This window comes from Scyliorhinus torazame, chromosome 5 (genome assembly GCF_047496885.1).
Source record: "Scyliorhinus torazame isolate Kashiwa2021f chromosome 5, sScyTor2.1, whole genome shotgun sequence".
NCBI lineage: Eukaryota > Metazoa > Chordata > Chondrichthyes > Carcharhiniformes > Scyliorhinidae > Scyliorhinus > Scyliorhinus torazame.
The window spans coordinates 107,474,607-107,498,835 of record NC_092711.1 but is presented as its reverse complement, the minus strand read 5'-3'; the positions used below and the strand labels follow the sequence as shown (position 1 = coordinate 107,498,835).

The following is a 24,229-nucleotide window of genomic DNA, read 5'->3' as shown; positions in this document are numbered from 1 at the left end:
AACCGCACGGCCCACTCCTCCTACGCTTCATGGGCCCCACATGCAGCCGCCCCAGCGGGGGCGCTATCCACCCAATGCGCCTGCGCTACCCGCCAGCCAGTGATCTCCGGGGTGCCCCGAAGCTATTTTTGCGGCCAGCAAAAACATCCCTGCCAACGCTCCCCGGCCCTCGCTGCCCTTTGTAAGGCCTGCGGGAAGAAGGGCCACTTTGCTGCGGTGTGCCAGGCCCGCCCAGCGGCCGCGGTCGTCCCCACCCCCCGCCGGTAACAGACAATGGGCGCTGCCATCCTCCTCTTCCCCCCCCCCCCAGGCCATGTGCGACCAATGGGCGCCGCCATCTTTCCCCCGCACAACGCGTGCGTTTCATGGGCGCCGCCATCTTGCTCCACCCCCGCAACATGCGTTCCATGGGCGCTGCCATTTTGTAATCCCCAGGATCTCCGGGCGCCGCCATCTTGTCCACCCCGCAGCACATGTACACCAACGGCGTTCCAGGACCACAACTCATCGGCCGCCTCACTACCCGACGATTAACCACGGCTCGCCTCCATGGGAATCGACCAGTCCCGACCACATAACCTGACCAACGCATCCACCAGTGTGAAAGTCAACTGCCATATGACCTCCTGCCTACTGGACTCCAGGAGCACCGAGAGCTTTGTACACCCAAATACGGTAAGGCCTCCGGATCCCATCGCGTAGTGATCCGGGGGTACTGCACGGTCACACTCACAGTCTAAGGCATAGAGTTCCACGGCTTTCGCCTCTACGTCCTCCCTAACCTCTGCGCAGCACTTATCCTCCGCCTGGACTTCCAGTGCAACCTCCAGAGCCTGACCCTTAAATTCGGCGGACCCTTACCACCCCTCACTGTGTGCGGCCTTGCGACCATAAAGGTCGATCCTCCTTCCCTCTGCCAATCTAACTCCAGATTGCAAACCCGTCGCCACCAGGGAGCAGACGGTAGAGCACCCAGGATAAGGCCTTCATCAGGTCCGAGGTCCAGCGGTTGCTTCGGGAGGGCGTCATCGAGGCCATTAACAGCCCCTGGAGAGCTCAAGTGGTAGTGGTTAAGTCGGGGGAGAAAAACCGTATGGTCATGGACTACAGTCAGACCATCAACAGGTACACGCAGCTCGACGCATACCCCCTCCCACGCATAGAATCTGACATGGTTAACCAGATTGCACAGTACCGGGTCTTCTCAATGGTAGACCTGAAATCCGCTTACCACCAGCTCCCCATCCATAAATCGGACCGGCCATACACTACCTTCGAGGCAGACGGCCGGTTATATCACTTTCTTAGGGTCCTCTTCGGCGTCACCAATGGGGTTTCGGTCTTCCATAGGGAGATGGACCAAATGGTCGACCGGTACGGCTTGCGGGTCACGTTTCCGTACCTAGACAATGTGACCATCTGCGGACATGATCAGCAGGACCACGACGCCAAACTCGCTAAATTTCTCCGCACCGCCACTCTCCCCAACCTCACGTATAACAAGGAGAAGTGTGTGTTCCACACAAACCGCTTAGCCATCCTCGGCTACGTGGTCCAGAACGGAGTTCTGGGGCCCGATCCCGACTGCATGCTCCCCCTCATGGAGCTCCCCCTTCCCCACTGCCACAAGGCCCTCAAACGCTGCCTGGGGTTCTTCTCATATTACGCGCAGTGGGTCCCAAACAATGCGGACAAGGCCCGCCCACCCACACAGTCCACTCATTTCCCCCTGACGGCTGAGGCCCAACAGGCTTTCGCCCGGATCATAGCTGATATTGCCAAAGCTGGAATGCACGCTGCAGGCGAAACACTTCCTTTCCAAGTAGAAAGCGTCGCATCGGACGTCTCCCTTGCCACCACCCTCAACCAGGCAGGCAAGCCCGTGGCATTCTTTTCCCACACCCTCCATGCCTCCGAAATTCAGCACTCGTCCGTCGAAAAAGAGGCCCAGGCTATCGTTGAGGCTGTGCGACATTGCCCGGCAGGAGATTTACTCTCCTCACTGACCAACAGTCGGTAGCTTTCATGTTCAACAACACACAGCGGGGCAAGATCAAAAATGATAAAATCTTGTGGGTGAGAATCGAGCGCTCCACCTATAATTATGAGATTAAGTATCGCCCTGGCAAACACAACGAGCCCCCAGACGCCCTATCCCGAGGTACATGTGCCAGCGCACAGGTAGACCGACTCCGGACCCTGTACAACAGCCTTTGTCACCCAGGGGTCACTCGGTTGTACCGTTTCATTAAGGCACGAAATTTGCCCTACTCCATTGAGGAAGTAAGAACAATCACCAGGGACTGCCAGGTCTGTGCGGAGTGCAAGCCGCACTCCTACCGTCCGGACCGCGCGTACCTGGTGAAGGCCTCCAGCCCCTTTGAACGCCTCAGCGTGGATTTCAAAGGCCCCCTCCTCCGACCGTCACATATATTTCCTCAGTGTGATCGATGAATACTCCCAGTTTCCCTTCGCCATCCCGTGCCCCGACATGACGTCGGCCACCGTCATTAAGGCCCTTAATTCTATCTTCACTCTGTTCAGCTTCCCCGCCTACATCCACAGTGACAGAGGATCCTCATTCATGAGTGATGAGCTACGTCAGTTCCTGCTCAGCAGGGGTATCACCTCCAGCAGAATGACAAGTTACAACCCCCAGGGAAATGGACAGGTAGAAAGGGAGAATGGGACGGTATGGACTGCCGTCCAGCTGGCCCTGCGGTCCAGAAATCTCCCGGCCTCCCGCTGGCAAGAGGTCCTCCCTGATGCACTACATTCCATTCGCTCATTACTCTGCACTGCTACTAACAGTACACCACATGAACGTCTTTTTGCCTTCCCCAGGAAGTCCACATCCGGGGTATCGCTCTCAACTTGGCTCACAGCTCTGGGAACCGTGCTTCTCCGTAAACATGTGCGTCTCCACAAGGCGGATCCATTTGTAGAAAGGGTGCACCTGCTCCACGCACACCCACTGTATGCCTACGTGGCGTACCCTGACGGCCGCCAGGATACCGTCTCCCTCAGGGACCTGGCACCAGCAGGTTCAACCCTCACACCACCCCCGGTGCCACCCTCCCCTCCCCCGCCACCCCCATCACCCCCCCCCCCCCCCCCCCCTAGGACCGTCCGTCCTCCCCCTGCCCACCCCCATTGATAAAGAGGATTTTGGCATGCTCCCGGAGTCAACTTCGACCACGACAGCGCCAACATCACTGTCACCACTTTGTCGATCTCAAAAGACCATCAAGGCACCGGACCGGCTGAACCTCTGACCGGATCGCCTGATGACCAGAGTCATTTTTTTACTACTCTGTAAATATAAAAAATTGCTAATTGTATATGGTTATCCACCATCCCTGCCGGACTCAATTTTAACAGGGGGTGAATGTGGTAAACCACTGTGTTCTGATATTAGAGGTTGTACGGTAGAACCTGCACTGCAGGTTCACCTGTGGCCCTTGCATGCTAGCTCCACCCAGGAGGTGGGTTATAAATATGCGTGACCTCCAGCTCGCAGCCATTTCGCCAGCTGCTGTGGGAGCCCACACATCTGATACTAATAAAGCCTCAGTTTGGATTCAACTTTGTCTCCGTCAAATTGATCGTGCCTCAGAGGGTCCGTGAGTCCCTGATGCAGCTCTGACACTGGAATAATAAGCTGCCGGTGTTGGGTTTATATCTGTGCGGCGGAGGCGGCGGAACCGCATCTGGAGTGAGAGGCCCGGGTTCTGGGCGCATGCGCGATACTCCCTGTCCTGTCAGCAGGAGGAGAGAATGTTGTGAATTTCTCTGCTGGACTGACAGGGATGGATTCTGCAAACTCCTTTCACAGGGGGTTGGGATGGCTGGATTTACACACAGAAAACTCAAATCAAAGATCACATCAAGTTCGAACAGAGTCACTCAGTTCATCAGAACCTGAACATTATCAGAATTTGAGTATAATTAAGCTCCAGGGCAGTCCCGCTCACTGCATGTGAAATGAAATGAAATTAAAATCGCTTATGGTCACAAGGAGGCTTCAAATGAAGTTACCGTGAAAAGCCCCGAGTCGCCACATTCCGGCGCCTGTTCGGGGAGGCTTGTACGGGAATTGAACAGTGCTGCTGGCCTGTCTTGCCGAGGTCCCAGGTTCAATCCCGGCTCTGGGTCACTGTCCATGTGGAGTTTGCACATTCTCCCCATGTCTGCGTGGGTTTCGCCCCCACAACCCAAAGATGTGCAGGATAGGTGGATTGGCCACGGCAAATTGCCCCTTCATGGGAAAAATGAATTGGGTCCTCTAAATTTATTTTTAAAACGGTCCACTTTTCTCCTCATATTTGAGACAAATCAGTTTTCAAAATTATGCAGAGATTCAGCCAATGAGGCAGATCCGGGCTCAATCCCGCCCCTCATTCATTCCGATTGGTTAGAGGACCAGTTGCTCCCGCTCGGTCCTCCAGCCCAACTGCTGCTTCCTATTGGTCCAGAGATGCCATCAATCCGAACTCGGGCATTGTCAGCTACCATGCGCAGAGCGGGTTCATGCTCTGGACTCAGGTGGATAAGGAGAGCCCCCCCCCCCCTGCTATAAGACCCATTGACTTTATTGTCAGTTTGCAGACAGGAGCTGGAGAACTGAACCCAGGCAGAGGAAAGGGAGGGAGAAAACTGGGAGTGGAGGAAAGAAATGGTGCAGATGGTGAGATGGGTTTGGATTTCAGCCCAGGGAGGAGGGAGAGTGTGGGACGGGGATTTACAGCTTTGACTTTGGTAATCACCATTTACAGGATATTCAACGGGGATAATTTACAGACGGGAAATTCAAACTAAGCATCACATCAAGATTCAACAAAGTTGCTCGATTCATTGGGACCTGAATCTCATTGGCCTTTGAATGTGGAAGGAGAAATGTTTGTCTTCTGTCTGTGGGAAAAGATTTCAAATATCAGTGTGACTGGAAAAGCACTGAGACACATACACACACACACACCCGAGTGAGAGTGTTCCAGTGAACTGACTGTGGAAAGAGATTTAACCAGTTACACAGCATGAACAAAAATTCCACCATTCACAGTGAGAAGAAACCATACACGTGGTCTGTGTGTGGACAAGGCTTCAACTGACCATCCAACCTGGAGAGACACAAGGACACCGGCACCATGGAGAAACCGTGGAAATGTGGGGACTGTGGGAAGGGATTCAATTACCCATCCCATCTTGAAACTCATCGACCCAGTCACACAGGGGAGAGGCCGTTCACCTGCTCCTTGTGTGGAAAAGATTTCATTCAGTCACAACACCTGCAGTCACACCAGCGTGCTCACTCCAATAAGAGACCTTTAGAATGTTCTGACTGTGGGAAGAGCTTGAAAAGCAGAAAGAACCTGATGCAACACCAACACACACACACTGGAGAGAGGCCGCTCACCTGCTCCATGTGTGGGAAAGGATTCACTCAGTCAGCCACCCTGATGAGGCACCAGCAGACTCACACTGGAAAAAGGCCATTCACCTGCTCTGTGTGTGAGAGGAGATTCATTCAGTCATCCACCCTGCTGAGGCACCAGCGGGTTCACACTGGGAAAAGGCCATTCACCTGCTCTGTGTGTGAGAGGAGATTCATTCAGTCATCCACCCTGCTGAGGCACCAGCGGGTTCACATGGGGGAGAGGCCATTCACCTGCTCTGTGTGTGGGAAACGATTAACTCAGCCATCCACAATGATGAGGCACCAGCAGACTCACACTGGGAAAAGGCCATTCACCTGCTCTGTGTGTGAAAAGGGTTCACTCAGTCACAGCACCTATTGTGAGAGCGGTGAGTTTACATGTGGTTGCAGGGGTGGGACTCTGCTGTTCATCACTTTCACTGTTTGTTTCTGCTGATGGGAAACTCCAGCCCCATCTTGGAGGTTATTGAAATTTTAGATGAAGACGTTCTCCCCGTGTCTGCGAGGGGCTCACCCCCACAACCAAAGATGTGCAGGGTAGGTGGATTGGCCACGCTAAATTGCCCCTTAATTGGAAAAGAAAATTGGGTACTTTAAATCTATTTCTTTTTAATTCTAGATGAATGTGAGCTTGGTCAGCTGTTGAGCAAGTACACGGTGTTATGTTCCATTTTTCTCCAATGTAAGAGGAGATTCACTGATGTCCTGTTGCCGACTGCTTCATTTTTGGGGCCTTTTCTCTTTTCTAATCCGAGATTATTTCAGATCTGAGTTTCAATCACTCTCGTGGACAATTCCCAGCTCTCCATATCTTGCAGACTGATGATAATCATAATAATCTTTATTGTCACAAGTAGGCTTACATTAACACTGCAATGAAGTTACTGTGAAAAATCCCTAGTCGCCACATTCTGGCGCCTGTTCGGGTACACAGAGGGAGTATTCAGAATGTCCAATTCACCTAACAGCTCGTCTTTCGGGCCTTGTGGGAGGAAGCAAGAGCACACGGAGGGAACCCACGCAGACAGGGGACAACGTGCAGACTCTGCAGACAGTGACCCAAGCCGGGAATCAAACCTGGGACACTGGCGCCGTGAAGCAGCAGTCTGCAGACTGATGAGACTGTTACACTGTCAATGTGCTCCTGTACTGCTCTGTATTTAACAGGAGTCTGCAGACTGATGAGACTGTGTTACACTGTCAGTGTGCTCCTGTACTGCTCTGTATTTAACAGGAGTCTGCAGACTGATGAGACTGTGTTACACTGTCAGTGACTCCTGTACTGCTCTGTATTTAACAGGAGTCTGCAGACTGATGAGTATGTGTTACACTGTCAGTGTGCGCCTGTACTGCTCTGTATTTAACAGGAGCCTGCAGACTGATGAGTTTCTGTTACACTGTCAGTGTGTTCCAGTACTGCTCTGTATTTAACAGGAGTCTGCAGACTGATGAGACTGTGTTACACTGTCAGTGTGCTCCTGTACTGCTCTGTATTTAACAGGAGTCTGCAGCCTGATGAGACTGTGTTACACTGTCAGTGTGCTCCTGTACTGCTCTGTATTTAACAGGAGTCTGCAGACTGATGAGACTGTGTTACACTGTCAGTGTGCTCCTGTACTGCTCTGTATTTAACAGGAGTCTGCAGACTGATGAGACTGTGTTACACTGTCAGTGACTCCTGTACTGCTCTGTATTTAACAGGAGTCTGCAGACTGATGAGTATGTGTTACACTGTCAGTGTGCGCCTGTACTGCTCTGTATTTAACAGGAGCCTGCAGACTGATGAGTTTCTGTTACACTGTCAGTGTGTTCCAGTACTGCTCTGTATTTAACAGGAGTCTGCAGACTGATGAGACTGTGTTACACTGTCAGTGTGCTCCTGTACTGCTCTGTATTTAACAGGAGTCTGCAGACTGATGAGACTGTGTTACACAGTCAATGTGCTCCTGTATTGCTCTGTATTTAACAGGAGTCTGCAGACTGATGAGGCTGTGTTACACTGTCAGTGTGCTCCTGTACTGCTCAGTATTTAACAGGAGTCTGCAGACTGATGAGACGGTGTTACACTGTCAGTGTGCTCCTGTACTGCTCTGTATTTAACAGGAGTCTGCAGACTGATGAGACTGTGTTACACTGTCAGTGTGCTCCTGTACTGCTCTGTATTTAACAGGAGTCTGCAGACTGATGAGACTGTGTTACACTGTCAGTGTGCTCCTGTTCTGCTCTGTATTTAACAGGAGCCTGCAGACTGATGAGACTGTGTTACACTGTCAGTGTGCTCCTGCACTGCTCTGTATTTTGCCTGTAGTAGAAAATGACTGAATCTTTGTTCCAGTGGAAACTTTGCTGTTCTGAAATGTGGGTGAATATTTTTGAGCCTCACATCCTTGCTCATATTGCTGCAGTTGTGTGGAAAGGGGATGTGTAAAGCGCTGGTCTGTGTGTGGAGATGTGAACCAAGGAAATGGTATCTGTGTGTGTGACAGAGACACAGCCTTGTGCTCACACTCAGAACAAAGATATCCTTGTGGTGAGGGTTTGAAAGGGTCAGATCACAAATGTTCTGGAAAAGTTAAATATAAATATCTCCAGTGTGGCTGCAGCTTGTTAGATCAGAGCTGAGGAAAAGGGAGCTCTGAATCCCTGTATTATCTCTGTTCCCCAGAACAAGGAACTTTACTCTCTCTGTATTATTGCAGAACTGTTAATAAAGTCAGTAAATGACAATCTGCTGTTGGGAGTTTTGATTCTCTGGTGTCTGAACCACAAGATTCAATGTTTAGAGTCAACAAGATGAACAAGGAAACACATCAAGGCCCAAAACTCCAGTTGGATATTCACAGGAGAAAGTCTGTTATCAAACACCTCGAATGGACAGAACAGAGAAAAATCCCAACTGTCAGAAATTCTCAAACCATTTGTAAATATCTTTCAAATCCTGACAGGTTCCTGCAGTCAGTTTCCATTCAATTGAAATTAATGAAAGATGAGAGACTGGGTTGGAAGCAGAGCTGGGCCCACTTGTACCGAGACACTAAATCCAGGGACCACTTACGCCGAGACACCAAATCCAGGTGCGGCTTACACCGAGACACTAAATCCAGGGACCACTTACGCCGAGACACCAAATCCAGGTGCGGCTTACATCGAGACACCAAATCCAGGGACCACTTACACCGAGACACCAAATCCAGGTGCGGCTTACGCTGAGACACCAAATCCAGGGACCACGTACGCCGAGACACCAAATCCAGGGACCACTTACACCGAGACACCAAATCCAGGTGCGGCTTACACCGAGACACCAAATCCAGGGACCACGTACGCCGAGACACCAAATCCAGGAACCACTTACGCCGAGACACCAAATCCAGGTGCGGCTTACGCCGAGACACCAAATCCAGGTAACATTTACATTTTGAGGTTGACTTATGGGTACAGATTGTTTGCAATAAATCCCCAGCTTTCAATTAAATCAGATTATACAAGATTTAACTATCTGACAGAATGATCACTTTAAATAGTAAATTCAAATTATTTTTAAACCATTAAAAGGTAGAAAGGAAACACGTTGGGGGCGGCATAGTTGTACAGTGGCCAGCACTGCTGCCTCATGGCGCCGAGGACCCAGGTTCGATCCCGGCCCCGGGTCATTGTCCATCTGGAGTTTGCACATTCTCCCCGTGTCTGCGTGGGTCTCACCCCCACAATCCAAAAATCTGTGCAGGGTAGGTGAATTGGCCACGGTAAATTGCCCCTTAATTGGAAAAAAATAATTGGGTGCTCTAAATTTTCAAAAAACGTAACAAGTCAGAAAGATTAAAAAAGAAAGTTTAATGGACAGTAATTGACAGAGAAGATTATCTTTAACAATTAAACAGACTTCTTACAACTTTCCTCAGTTGAGCAGACGAAAGACATGAAGTAATAATCCCAAAACGTGGTAACATGTTAACAAAATGGTTCATCAAAACATTAGTTTTATCCCCTCAGCTCAACTTTTCTAATCTCTAATTAGCCAAAGTGTCAACAATAATTGGTTAACTTAATGGACTGCTGATTTATATTTGGCCCGACATCTGCTCGTGTACAAAATGGCATTTTATCCTTTCATGACAATGACTCTAAAGTGAATTAACCTGAAAATAGTTGGGTTACGTTAAAACCATTGATTTGAAAACTACCAACACAGCGGAGTGAAGTGATTAGAGTTCTGTGACCAGGCTGCCTGTACAGATGGCAATGGGCGGCCATGTAGAGTTGACAAGAGACTAAATGAAAGATCAATTTAGGATTGAACTGTAAGTTCATAATTTTGTGAATGAGTTCTTGTTGAGACTTTTTAAAAAATCCTTCATGGGATGTGGGTGTCGCTGGCTCGGTCAGCAGTTATTGTCCATCCCTAATTGCCCTTGAAAAGATGGAGGTGAGCAGCCTTCCTGAGCCGCTGCAGTCCAACCATGTTAGGAAGGGAATTCCAAGGTTTTGATCCAGCTGCAGTGAAGGAATGTCGATATAATTCCAAGTAGAGATGGTGAGTGACTTGGAGGTGAACTTCCAGGTGGAGGCGTTCTTGAATCAAAGGGAAACATCACAGACGGTGCATTCAAAAAAGGACACCACAGCCCCAAAGATCAGTGACATGTCTGAAGGTATTTAAATGCCTGCCATTTATAGGATCTGTCAACATCAGCAGGAGCAAACCAAATATTATCAGACTAACAATCCTGGATGTGATTAACAGCAGCGAAACTAATGAATCCAACCCCTGCAGTTACTTATGAATTTGCTGGTGTGTCAGCAGGTTAGATGGCTGAGTGAATCCCTTCCCACACACGGAGCAGGTGAACGGCCTTTCTCCAGTGTGAGTGCGTTGGTGTATCACTAGGTTAAAGGACTTGGTGAATGCCTTCCCACAGTCGGAACAGGTGAATGGCCTCTCCCCTGTGTGAGTTCGCTGGTGTATCAGCAGGTTCGATGGGTGAGTGTATTCCTTACCACACACAGAGCAGGTGAATGGTTTCTTCCCAGAGTGAACCCGTTGATGTGCAATGAGATTGGGTGAAGACCTGAACCTCTTTCCACAAGTGGTGCAGCTGAACGGCCTCTCCTCGCTGTGTGTTTGCTGGTGTTCCAGCAGATGGGAGGACCGAGTGAATCCCTTCCCACATACAGAGCAGCTGAATGGTCTCTCCCCAGTGTGAACTCGCTGGTGTGCAGTGAGGTTGGATGAAGACCTGAACCTCTTTCCACAGGAGGTGCAGCTGAACGGTTTCTCTTCTGTGTGGGTTTGTTGGTGTGACTGGAAGCAGGATAACTGAGTAAATCCCTTTCCACACACAGAGCAAGTAAATGGTTTCTCTCCAGTGTGAATGCGTCGGTGGTTTTCCAGCAAGGATGGATAATTGAATCCTTTACTACAATCTTCACATTTCCATGGTTTCTCCATGGTACTCGTGTCCGTGTGTCTCTCCAGGTTGGAGATCAGTTGAAGCTTCGAAGACACACAGAACACGTGTACGGTTTCTCCCCACTGTGAATGGTGATGTTTTTCAGACTGCGTAACTGGTTAAAGCTCTTTCCAGTCATTTCACAGGAACACTCACACCCGGGTGTTATGTGCGTCTCGCCGCTTTTCCAGTCACTGATGCTTGAAATCTTTTCCCAAAGACAGAACAGACAAACATTTCACCTTCCACGTTCAAATTTTGATGTTTAGGTTGTAATGAATTGAGTGACTCTGTGGGAGCTCGATGTGATGTTTGGTTTGAGTTTTCTGTTGGCCAATCCTCCACTTCCAATATCCTGTAAAAAGAGTTTACAAAAGCCATCACTGTCAGTCCAGGGTAGAATATCTGAACAGACATTTCTAGTTTCTCTGGAACATTTTTTCCTCTCTTGTTCCCTCAAAGCTGTCAATCCCCGTCCTACACACTCTCCCTCCTCCCTGGGCTGAAATCCAAACCCATCTCACCATCTGCACCATTTTTTTCCTCCACTCCCAGTTTCTCCCTCCCTCTCCTCTGCCTGGGTTCAGGTCTCCAGCTCCTGTCTGCAGACTGACAATAAAATCAATGGGTCTGATTGGGGGTTTGGGGCCTCCAGCGGGTGTTTGTGAATACTCCCCACCCACCTGCCAGGGTTTCCTTCCTTGCCAGAGATCAGGGTCCTTAATGATTTGAGTGCAAAGTGTAAGCTCTTATTTATTGTGCCCATCCACCGATGTGAACCATCCTCCAGTGTCTGAAGCAGAATGGTGCCCGTTAACTTGGGCCTGTTCCCGCATTGCGTTTTGGACTTTAACCTGGTGTAAGACTTCTTACTGAGCTCACCCCAGTCCAACGGTGGCATCTCCACATAATGATTGTGAAGGGTTTGCTCCAGCTCACAATGCCCAGGGAGTGATTGACGGCAGCTCCGGACCAATAAGGCGAAGGCTCGGAACTGGCGGGCCATGTGGGAGCGGCTGGTCCTCCAACCAATCACAGTGAATCAGGGGGGGGGCTGAGCCCGGATCTCCCTCATTGGCTGAGAATCTGCATCATTCTGAGTTCTTCCCATTGGCCATGTGAAATGAAATGAAAATAAAAATCGCTTATTGTCACAAGTAGGCTTCAATGAAGTTACTGTGAAAAGCCCCTAGTCGCCACATTCCGGCGCCTGTTATGTGGCAGCGGGTTCCACAATCTCATTTCTTGCCTGAGAGGTGTTGACCAATGGAAAGATTTGGAGGACCGGATGGTCTCGGTCCTCCAGCCAATCAGACTGCGGGCTGTGTGTGAATTACGACTGAGCTTACAATTGAAATGTCTTCCTGAGTCAAACCTCGGAGTAAAACACATTCTTTCCACTTCAGCGGACTTTAAAAAAAGGGTCCATTGACCCTTCCATAGAACTGTTACAAGAAGGAACAACAAACGTTAACTCTGTTTATCTCACCATAGATATGGCACAGTCGGTACCACTGCTGCCTCACAGAGCCAGCGACCAGTGTTCAATTCCGGCCCGGGATGACTGTGTGGAGTTTGTACATTCTCCCCGTGTCCGCGTGGGGTCCCTCCGGGCGCTCCAGTTTTCTCCCATGTGCAGGTTTGGTGGATTGACTATGCTAAATTGCCCCTTAGTGTCCAAGGATGAGGTGGGGTTATGGGGAGAGGGGAAGGGAACTGCACCTGGGTGCGGTGCTCTTTTGTGGGGCAAGTGCAAACCCGATGGGCTGAATGGCCTCCTTCTGCACTGTAGGGATTCTATGATGCAGTCAGACCCGCTGGGTTAATCTAGCATTTACTGTTTTCACTCTACATTATACACATATTTAATCCACTAATTATATTTATTGAACCACTGTACCATCAACTATTCGGAACAGCGTGTTGATGTTTCAGCTACTTTGTAGGATTTTCGCTCAGTCTGATGGGTCTGTCTGGGGGTATTTCCCTGCTCCTGTCCATGTGTTTGGGTGTTTGTGTATTTTAGGGAACATGTAGAACTTCCTTGGTTCTGCCCGTTGTCCCCTCGGATATTCCCCCTGTTTTTGGTTAATGTGTCTGGAGTCTGCGTTCTTCCAGTCTGTCTCCAATTCTCCTTCCTGTCTCGGGTATATTGGTCTAGGTAGCTTTGTGTTGTTTGGTTGTCTGTCTGTCTCCAGCAGGTATTGTTGTCTCTCGACAATGACTGTGCTGCTACCCTTGTCTTCTGGTCTTATGAACATATCCGTGTTGGATCCAAGCTCCCGGATTGTCTGTCTTTCTCTCCGGGTAAGATTCTGTTTGTCTCTTGTATTTCACTGTGACAGGGCAGAGACCCGATTGAAGGGATTCAAACATGGGAGTTCTGGGAAAGCTAGTCAAGGATTTGGGAGGTGACAACATGTTCAAAGAGTTTGAGGAGGAGAGGGAGGTTGAAGATGGGGCAGTAATTTGTCAGGATGGCAGGGTTAAGGGTTTGTTTTATTGAGGAGGGGGTGATGGTGGCAGATTTGAAGGACAGAGGGACAGTACCTGAAGAGAGAGAAATGTTGACAATATCCGTGGACACAGGGTAGTTGGCTGATCAGTAGCTCAGTGGGAATAGGGTCGATGGAGCAGGAGCTGGGTCTCATGGACAAGATGAGCTCTGAGGGGGCATGAGAGGAGATGGGAGAGAAACTAGAGAAAGATGTGGGTTCAGGGCTCGGGAAAGGATGAAATTTAGAGACAGTTTGGTCCGGTGGGCTCGTGGAAGGGAGGGAAGCAGCAGAGGCAGCTGATCGGATTTACTCAATCTCAGTCACAAAGAAGCTCCACAAGCTCCTCACACTTCTTGTTGGAGGTGAGGATGGAAGAGACAGGGGAGAGCGAGAGTACTTCAAAAGGAACTAACTTGTGTCAGATATTAAAAAGTTTCAAGATGCTGTGTATTTAACACAAATCTAATTTATTTGACTTTTAGCCAGAATATTAGCCCCTGTAAATGGACTGGAGTTTGTTATCAGCAGAAAGAGACCCAAATGAACATGGTTCAGTCCTGAACGTGAGTAACTGCAAAATCCAATCGCTGTGATTACTTGTGGCCTCGTTGGTGTTTCAGTAGGTGGGATGAAGTGGTGAATCCCTTCCCACAGTGGGAGCAGGCGAATGGCCTCTCCAGAGTGTGAATTCGCTGGTGCTTCAGCGGGTTGGACGAATCACTGAATCTCTTCCCACATTCGGAGCAGGTGAATGGCCTCACTCCGATGTGAATTCGCTGATGTACAGTGAGGTGAGATGAGTGTCTGAACCCAGTCCTGCAGTGAGAGCACCTGAACGGTCTCACGTCAGTGTGAACACGTTGATGGCTCATCAGATCCCCAGAACTTTTATAGCACTTCCCGCAGTCTGGACATTGAAATGGTCTCTCCCCAGTGTGAACTCGCTGGTGTCTCAGCAGGTTGGCTGAAATAACAAATCCTTTCCCACACTTTGAGTAGGTGAATGAACTCTCATCAGTGTGAATTCGCTGGTGATTCTGCAGGTTGGACGACTGAGTGAATCCCTTCCCACACTTGGAGCAGGTGAATGGTCTCTCCCCACTGTGACTGCGTCGATGAATTTCCAGCTTGGATGGGGAAGTGAATCCTTTCCCACAGTCCGCACATTTCCACGGTTTCTCCTCAGTGTGACTGCATTTGTGTCTCGTGAGGCCTGATGATCTACTGAATCCTCGTCCACACACACAACACGTGTACGGTTTCTCCCCACTGTGGACGATGCTTTTTCCTTCCATGATCGCTGATATTCAGGATATGATCAATTGAGGTCTCTGTCAGATCCTGATGCGATGCTTGGTTTGCGTTTCCGCACTTTGAAACATCCCCTTTGAACACCCTGTGAAACTGATTTAAAACAAAAAATAGGGAGTGAGAGAGAACCCGTAAAAACACACAAAGGCAGCTTGTGAAATTGAGCTGAATGAATCTGGTCATTTGTGGGGCCGGCACTGGGAAAAAGTGACCGTGAAAACTGCTGGATTGTCACAAAAACCCAACTGACCTCTTTGGGAGGAGAGAGTAAGAAGAGGGATTTTGTATATCTACAACACATGTTAAGTGAGTAGTTGGCAAAGCAAATTCGATCTTGAGCTTCATAAACAGAAATATTGATACCAAAACTATGCTTCTGGTGGCATGGTGGTTAGCACTGCTGCCTCACAGCAATTCCGACCTTGGTGACTATGTGGAGTTTGCACTTTCTCCCCGTGTCTGCGTGGGTTTCCACCCAGTGCTCAGGTTTCCTCCAACAGTCCAAAGAAGAGCAGGTTAGATGGATTTGCCTTGATAAATTGCCCCTTGGTGTCCAGGGATCTGCAGGTTAGGTGGGGCTATGGGGTTACAGGGATAGGGTAGGAGTGTGGGCTTCGGCAGGGTGCAGTTTCAGAGAATCAGTGCAGACTCGATGGGCCGAATGGCCCCCTTTTTCACTGTAGGAATTCTTTGGTTCCAATTCTATTCTCTGAATCGTTGTAAAGCTCTGGTCACCACTCTTCAGGAAGAATATGAAGGTTCTTGGAGAAGGTGCAGAGATTTACCACAATGGTTCCAGCAAAGGAGGTTGAGGGGAGATTTGATTCAGGTACACAAGATTATGCCAGATTTCCATCAGGTGGACAAAGAAACTCTGTTTCCATTCACTGATCGTACAAGCAGTCGGGACACAGATTTAAAGTTTTGGGTAAAACCTGGATTGAACTACATAAGATCCTGAGGGGTCTTGACAGGGTGGATGTGGAGGGGATGTTTCCTCTTGTGGGAGAATCTGGAACAAGGGGGTCACTGTTGCAAAGTGAGGGGTCACCCATTTCAGATGGGGATAAGGATTTTTTTTTTCTCTTGAGGGTTGCAAGACAGGGGGTGGCACAGTGGTTAGCACTGCTGCCTCACAGCACCAGGGACCCGGGTTCAATTTCCACTCTGACTGTGTGGAGTTTGCACTTTCTCCCCGTGTCTGTGTTGTTTTCCTCTGGTTTCCTCCCACAGTTCAAAGATGTGCAGGTTAGGTTGAATCAGTTAGGAGTGTATTCACTGGAGTTCAATGAGGGGGGATCTCATAGAAACCTATAAAAAGTGGGCGGCGCAGTGGTTAGCACTGCTGCCTCATGTCGCCGAGGACCCGTGTTTCATCCCTACCCCGGGTCACTGTCTGTGTGGAGTGTGCACATTCTCCCTGTGTTTGCGTGGTTCTCACCACTATAAATGCAAAGATGTGCAGGGTAGGTTAATTGACCATGCTAAAATTGCCCCTTAATTGCAAAAAAAGAATTGGGCACTCAATTTATGTTGAAAAAAACAGGGCGAGACAGAGTAGATTCAGGAAGGAGGTTCCCAATAGCGAGAGTGTCCAGAAATAGGGTCACAGTCTGAGGATACGGGGTAGACCATTTAGGACAGAGGTGAAATGAAATGAACATGAAATGAAAATCGCTTATCGTCACAAGAAGGCTTCAAATGAAGTTACTGTGAAAAGCTCCTAGTCGCCACATTCCGGCACCTGTTCGGGGAGGCTGGTACAGGATGAGGAGAACTGTCTCCACCAGAGAGTGGTGAGCCTATGGAATTCGTCGCCACAGGAACTAATTAAGGACAAAACATTGCATGTTTTCAAGAAGTAGTTAGATACAGCACTTAGGGTGAAGGGGACCAAAGGATATGGGGGGAAAGCAGGATTAGGCTATTGAGCCTAATCAGCTCTGATCGTAATGAATGGTGGAGCAGGCTCGAAGGGCCAAATGGTCTCCTCCTGCTCCTATTTTCTATGTTGCTCCGTATCTATGCATGTAAATGGTCCAGGAGGTATGAGGAAGAATGTTTTTACACAGCCAGTGGCAATGACCTTAAACTTGCTGCCTATGATGGAGTTTGGAAATAGACACAATAAATTATTATTTTTTTTTTTAATTGGGGAGAAACCTGAGAGAAATAAAGCTGTGAGGATACAGAGACAGAGCAGGAGAATGAGACTGAATGGATTGCTCCAGATAATAATAATATTTATTAGTGTCACAAGTAGGCTTACATTAACACTGCAATGAAGTTACTGTGAAAAGCCCCAAGTCGCCACACTCCGGCTCCTGTTCGGGTGCACTGAGCGAGAATTCAGAATGTCCAATTCACCTAACAAGCACGTCTTTTGGGACTTGTGGGAGGAAACCGCAGCACCCGGAGGAAACCCACGCAGACACGGGGAGAATGTGCACACACCGCACAGACAGTAACCCAAGCCGGGAATCGAACCCGGGTCCCTGCCGCTGGGAAGCAACAGTGCTAACCACCGTGCCGACTGGAGAGCCAGCATGGACTCAATGGACCGAATGCCCTTCTCTGCCCTTTTTAAAAAATAACTTTAAAGTATCCAATTCATTTTTTCCAATTAAGGGGTAATTTAGCATGGTCAATCCACCTTGCTTGCACATCTTTGGGTTGTGGGGGCGAAACCCACGCAAACATGGGGAGAATGTGCAAACTCCACATGGACAGTGACCCACAGCAGGGATCGAACCTGGGACCTGTGAGGCAGCAGTGCTACTCACTGCGCCACCATGCTGCCAGCTGACTCTGACATTTCTGTCTAATCTCGCCTTGTAATTTACCCGGGGGGGGGTTCAGATATCACTCAGGTAAATCTGTGCTACACTCCCTCCGAGGCCATTCTATCCTTCCTCAGATTTGTTGCCCAGAACTGAACACAGTTCTCCAGATTTGGTCTAACCAGGGTTTGTGAATCTCGGGGCTTTTCCAGTCACACTGAGACCTGAAATCGTCCCTCACAGACAGAACAGGCAAACCTTTTACCTTCCACTCCCAGATACTGCTGCAATTCAGTTTCTAATGTATCAAGTGATTCTGTCAGATTGTTTGGTTTGCGTTTCCCGTCTGTTAAACCCCCACTTCCAGTATCCTGTAAATTTACAGAAACCTCACTGTCAGTTTAGGATAGAAATTCACAACATTCTCTCCTCGCCAACTTTGATTAAATGTATTTCTGGAGGTTTGATCACATGACCTGCCCCCATCCTCCAGCCATTAATCGGTCAACACATCCATCCTTGTGACACACTGCCTTCCTCGGCCAATTGAGAAGGAAAAGGACTCCTTACCTCACAGGACAGTGTTTGACTAGGGCAGCATGGTGGTGCAGTGGTTAGCACTGCTGTCTCACGGTTCGATCCCGGCTCTGGGTCACTGTCTGTGTGGTGTTTGCACATTCTCCCAGTGTTTGCATGGGTTTCACCCCCACAACCCAAAGATGTGCAGTTAGGTGGATTGGCTAAGCTAAATTGCCCTTTAATTTGAAAAAAATGAATTGGGAATTTTAAATTTATTTTTAAAAAGTAGTGATTGACTGTCAGCCGAACAACCTTTATCCCATTTTCAATATTTTTATATCCGCTGAAGAGAAATGTTCAAAAATATTTTTTACTGTCCTAATGATCCAAAATTTATATTTTTACTGTCCAAATCATGTTCCAGAGTCACTGAAATATTTTGTACTGTCCCAATGATCTTCCAGACACCCAGGTGTGAATCTCACCAAGACAGAAGGTAAAATTTGAATTCATTTAAAGTTTCCTTTTTTAAAAATAAATTGTGTGCACCCAATTCATTGTCGCGTGACGTCCGTTCATCTGCTGTCGCAGCGTCTGCATGGTCTAGCCAATGTACCAGGCTTCGGGAGCTTATTGGGGGTTTGTGAATCCTCCCCGCACACCTGCCAGGGTTTCCTACCCCGGCAGGAATGATCCCTTTCAGTCAGGGAACACTTCAGCAGTCAAAGGCATTCAGCCTCTGATTTCCGGGTAAGCGTTCTCCAAGGCAGCCTTCAGGATGCGCGACAACGTAGAATCGCCGAGCAGACACTTATAGCCAAGTCCCGCACACATGAGTACAGCCTCAACAGGGACATTGGATTCATGACGCATTACATTCACCCCCACCATCTGGACTGGGTTTGCGAAATCCGACCAACTGACCTGGCTTGAGACAATTCACACCTCTTTAACCTGGATGCCCCCTCTCTCTCGATCTGTCAAGACTTAATTACCTGCAAATGCTCGCATTCAAAGCGTTGTCTTGCATCTTTGACTTTGCCTAAATATATATTTCTGGAACCTACCTCTTCATTCACCTGAGGAAGCAGTGCTCCGAAAGCTAGTATTTGAAACAAACCTATTGGACTTTAACCTGGTGTAAGACTCTGTGCTCACCCTAGTCCAACGCCGGCATCTCCACATAATGATTGTGAAGGGTTTGCTCCAGCTCACAATGCCCGAGGGCTGATTGGCGGCAGGTTCAGACCAATAGGAAGAGGGGGCAGGTCTGGAGGACCGTCTGGAGGAGCGGCTGGTCCTCCAAGAATTCCGAATGAATGGGAGGCGGAGCAAAGCCGTGCTCTCGCTCCCTACGCATGCGCCCCGCCGCACACTTCGTCTTCCGGGCCTGTCACGGGGAAAAGCCCGAGCAGCTTTTGCTGATTCAACTCCCGTATCCCAGCTTCGTAATCCGAGCTTGGGGCCTGCACGGAGTGTTTATGAAGCCTCCCAACCCATCCACCGGCTCCATCCATCCCTCATGACTCACCGGGCTGAATTTGACCGGCCGAGGATTTCCACCCGACTGCCAAAATCCTGATCCATCATCGGCACTGCGCATGCTCCAATTCACGATGGTGATTGGGTCTCAATCCCGCCCCTCATTCACTCCGATTGGTTGGAGGCGCAGCTGCTCCGCTCGGTCCTCCAGCTCCGCTCGGTCCTCCAGCTCCGCCCATTTCTTCCTATTGGTCCAGAGTTGCCGTCAATCACTCCCCAGTCATTGTGAGCTGAAGCAGGCGCAGTACCGAAGCTGGACGCGGCCGGGAGGTTTCACTAAACCCAGTGGAGGCTTCAAACCCCAATAACAAGTTTCCGGGCCCGGGTTTGCATCGAGCGGGGGGACAGCTGCGGCCTGCTCCCGGTGACAGGCCTGAGTTAACGGCCGCCGTCTTTATAGAGGCTGCAAACCCGCAGGGGGCAAAACATCAGAGATAGAGTTTGTTGTGAAACCAATGGGATGTAAAACAGGAGGTCAGGGTTACAGTCAACAACAACAACTTCTATTTATATAACACCTTTAACATCATAAATCATCCCAGTCAACCTCACAGGAACATTATAAAACAAAGTGAGACACCCAGACACAAAAGGAGATATTAGAAGAGATGACCAAAAACCTGATTAAATATGTGAGTTTTAAGAGAGTCTTAAAGGAGGAAACTGAGGTTTGATTCCCGCTTGGGTCACTGTCTGTGTGGAGTCCGCACATCCTCCGTGTCCGCGACGGTTTCCTTCGGGTGCTCCGGTTTTCTTCCACAAGTCCCGAAAGAAGTGATGTTAGGTGAATTGGTCATTCTGAATTCTCTCTCTGTGTACCCGAACAGGCGCTGGAATGTAGCGACTAGAGGCTTTTCACAGTAACTTCATTGCAGTGTTAATGTGAGCCTACTTGTGGCAATAAGATTATTAATGAACTTCAAAAAAGAACTGAGCAGACAGGGAATGTCTACAGTGTCTTGTTTTTGGGTCACTGTGCATCAGTTTTCTCTCACTCACCGTTACCTGTTTAAAGGTGAAGGAGCTTTTAAAGAATGGCACACTGTAACTGTCACCCTGTTCACAATGAAACTAAAGTTATTATAAGACCATAAGACATAGGAGTGGAAGTAAGGCCATTCGGCCCATCGAGTCCACTCCACCATTCAATCATGGCTGATTTCAACTCCATTTACCCGCTCTCTCTCCATAGCCCTTAATTCCTTCAGAAATCAAGAATTTATCAACTTCTGTCTTAAAGACACTCAACGTCCCGGCCTCCACCGCCCTCTGTGGCAATGAATTCCACAGACCCACCACTCTCTGGCTGAAGAAATTTCTCCTCATCTCTGTTCTAAAGTGACTCCCTTTTATTCTAAGGCTGTGCCCCCGGGTCCTAGTCTCCCCTGCTAATGGAAACAACTTCCCTACATCCACCCTATCTAAGCCATTCATTATCTTGTAAGTTTCTATTAGATCTCCCCTCAACCTCCTAAACTCCAATGAATATAATCCCAGGATCCTCAGACGTTCATTGTATGTTAGGCCTACCATTCCTGGGATCATCCGTGTGAATCTCCGCTGGACCCGCTCCAGTGCCAGTATGTCCTTCCTGAGGTGTGGGGCCCAAAATTGCTCACAGTATTCTAAATGGGGCCTAATTAATGCTTTATAAAGCTTCAGAAGTACATCCCTGCTTTTATATTCAAAGCCTCTTGAGATGAATGACAACATTGCATTTGCTTTCTTAATTACGGACTCAACCTGCAAGTTTACCTTTAGAGAATCCTGGACTAGGACTCCCAAGTCCCTTTGCACTTCAGCAGTATGAATTTTGTCACCGTTTAGAAAATAGTCCACGCCTCTATTCTTTTTTCCAAAGTGCAAGACCTCGCACTTGCCCACGTTGAATTTCATCAGCCATTTCTTGGACCACTCTCCTAAACTGTCTAAATCTTTCTGCAGCCTCCCCACCTCCTCCATACTACCTGCCCCTCCACCTATCTTTGTATCATCGGCAAACTTAGCCAGAATGCCCCCAGTCCCGTCATCTAGATCGTTAGTATATAAAGAGAACAGCTGTGGCCCCAACACTGAACCCTGAAGGACAGCACGGTAGCCTTGTGGATAGCACAATTGCTTCACAGCTCCAGGGTCCCAGGTTCGATTCCGGCTTGGGTCACTGTCTGTGCGGAGTCTGCACATCCTCCCCGTGTGTGCGTGGGTTTCCTCCGGGTGCTCCGGTTTCCTCCCACAGTCCAAAGATGTGCAGGTTAGGTGGATTGGCCATGATAAATTGCCCTTAGTGTCCAAAATTGCCCTTAGTGTTGGGTGGGGTTACTGGGTTATGGGGATAGGGTGGCGGTGTTGACCTTGGGTAGGGTGCTCTTTCCAAGAGCCGGTGCAGACTTGATGGGCCGAATGGCCTCCTTCTGCACTGTAAATTCTATGAAATCTATCTATGAAATCTATCTATGACACCACTCGTCACCTGTTGCCATTCCGAAAAAGAACCTTTTATCCCAACTCTCTGCCTTCTGCCTGACAGCCAATCGGCAATCCATGTTAGTACCTTGCCTCGAATACCATGGGCCCTTATTTTACTCAGCAGTCTCCCCTGAGGCACCTTATCAAAGGCCTTTTGGACATCAAGATAGATAACATCCATTGGCTCTCCTTGGTCTAACCTATTTGTTATCTCTTCAAAGAACTCTAACAGGTTTGTCAGGCACGACCTCCCCTTACTAAATCCATGCTGACTTGTCTTAATCCGACCCTGCACTTCCAAGAATTTAGAAATCTCATTCTTAACAATGGATTCTAGAATCTTGCCAACAACCGAGGTTAGGCTAATTGGCTTATAATTTTCCATCTTTTTCCTTGTTCCCTTCTTGAACAGGGGGGTTACAACAGCGATTTTCCAATCCTCTGGGACTTTCCCTGACTCCAGTGACTTTTGAAAGATCACAACTAACGCCTCCACTATTTCTTCAGCTATCTCCTTTAGAACTCTAGGATGTAGCCCATCTGGGCCCGGGGATTGATCAATTTTTAGACCTCTTAGTTTCTCTAGCACTTTCTCCTTTGTGATGGCTACCATATTGAACTCTGCCCCTGACTCTCCAGAATTGTTGGGATATTACTCATGTCTTCTACTGTGAAGACTGACGCAAAGTACTTATTCAGTTCCTCAGCTATTTCCTTGTCTCCCATCACAAAATTACCAGCGTCATTTTGGAGCGGCCCAATGTCAACTTTTGCCTCCCGTTTGTTTTTAATGTATTTAAAGAAACTTTTACTATCATTCCTAATGTTACTGGCTAGCCTACCTTCAAATTTGATCCTCTCTTTCCTTATTTCTCTCTTTGTTATCCTCTGTTTTTGTTTTTGTAGTCTTCCCAATCTTCTGACTTCCCACTATTCTTTGCCACATTATAGGTTTTCTCTTTTGCTTTGATGCATTCCCTAACTTCCTTTGTCAGCCATGGCTGCCTAATCCCCCCTCTGATAACCTTTCTTTTCTTTGCGGTGAACCGCTGTACTGTGTCCTCAATTACTACCAGAAACTCCTGCCATTGCTGCTCTGCTCCCAGTTGATTGGCGTCAGTTCCTCCCTCATGCCCCTGTAGTTACCTTTATTTAACTGTAACACCTTTACATCTGATTCTACCTTCTTTCTTTCAAATTGGAGATTGAATTCGACCATATTATGATCACTGCCTCCTAAGTGCTCCCTTACTTTAAGATGTTTAATCAAGTCTGGCTCATTACATAACACTAAGTCCAGAATGGCCTGTTCCCTCGTGGGCTCCATCACAAGCTGTTCCAAAAAAGCCCTCCTGTAAACATTCAACGAATTCCCTTTCCTTGGGTGCACTGGCAGCATTATTTACCCAGTCCACCTGCATATTGAAGTCCCCCATGATCAGTGTGACCTTGCCTTTCTGACATGCACTTTCTATTTCGTGGTGCATTTTGTGCCCCCGGTCCTGACCACTGTTAGGAGGCCTGTACATAACTCCCATTATGTTTTTTTTGCCTTTGTGGTTCCTCAACTCTACCCACACAGACTCCACATCATCTGACCCTATGTCGTTTAGTGCTATTGATTTAATTTCATTCCTAATTAACAAGGCAACCCCGCCCCCTCTGCCCACCTCTCTGTCTTTTTGATAGGTTGTGAATCCCTGAATGTTTAAATGCCAGTACTGAACCCCCTGCAACCATGTCTCTGTGATGCCTACCACATCATACCTGCCAGTCACAATCTGGGCCACAAGCTCATCTACCTTGTTCCGTACACTGCGCGCATTTAAATATAGCACCTTTAATTCTCTATTGACCGTCCCTTTTTGTTTTCTTAGTGTGGTGGACCTTGGTTTACTGAGCCTTTCCCTACACTGTCATATTTTGTGGGATGGGGACAATCGTAACCACTCTTGAGTTTTGTCTGTTCGTGTTTTTTTGTATTCCTAAGCAGCTACGCTCTCCGCTGATTACTTCACCTCTTGGTTCCCTGACTTTCCCTTCCCCCCAATCTTTAGTTTAAAGTCCTATTGACCACCCTATTTACTCTTTTCGCCAGAACACTGGTCCCAGCTCGGTTCAGGTGGAGGCCATCCCAACGGTATAAGTCCCCCCTGTCCCAAAACTGATGCCAGTGTCCCATGAAAAGGAACCCCTCATTCCCACACCACTCTTTCAGCCACGTGT

At 48.6% G+C, this 24,229-nt stretch overlaps 1 protein-coding gene across 1 annotated transcript in view; it reads right to left on the bottom strand.

Annotated features, from left to right (window-relative positions):
• Positions 1-9,252: 9,252 nt before the first annotated feature.
• Positions 9,253-24,229, bottom strand: part of LOC140417844 (uncharacterized) — a 35,149-nt gene continuing 20,172 nt past the window's right edge. The window contains exons 3-4 of the mRNA XM_072501292.1: positions 20,537-20,593; positions 9,253-11,006 (exon numbers count right to left, since the gene is read on the bottom strand). Coding sequence (XP_072357393.1) covers positions 10,212-11,006; positions 20,537-20,593 — 852 coding nt within the window. The 3' untranslated portion in view covers positions 9,253-10,211. The remainder of the gene's footprint in view (positions 11,007-20,536; positions 20,594-24,229) is intronic.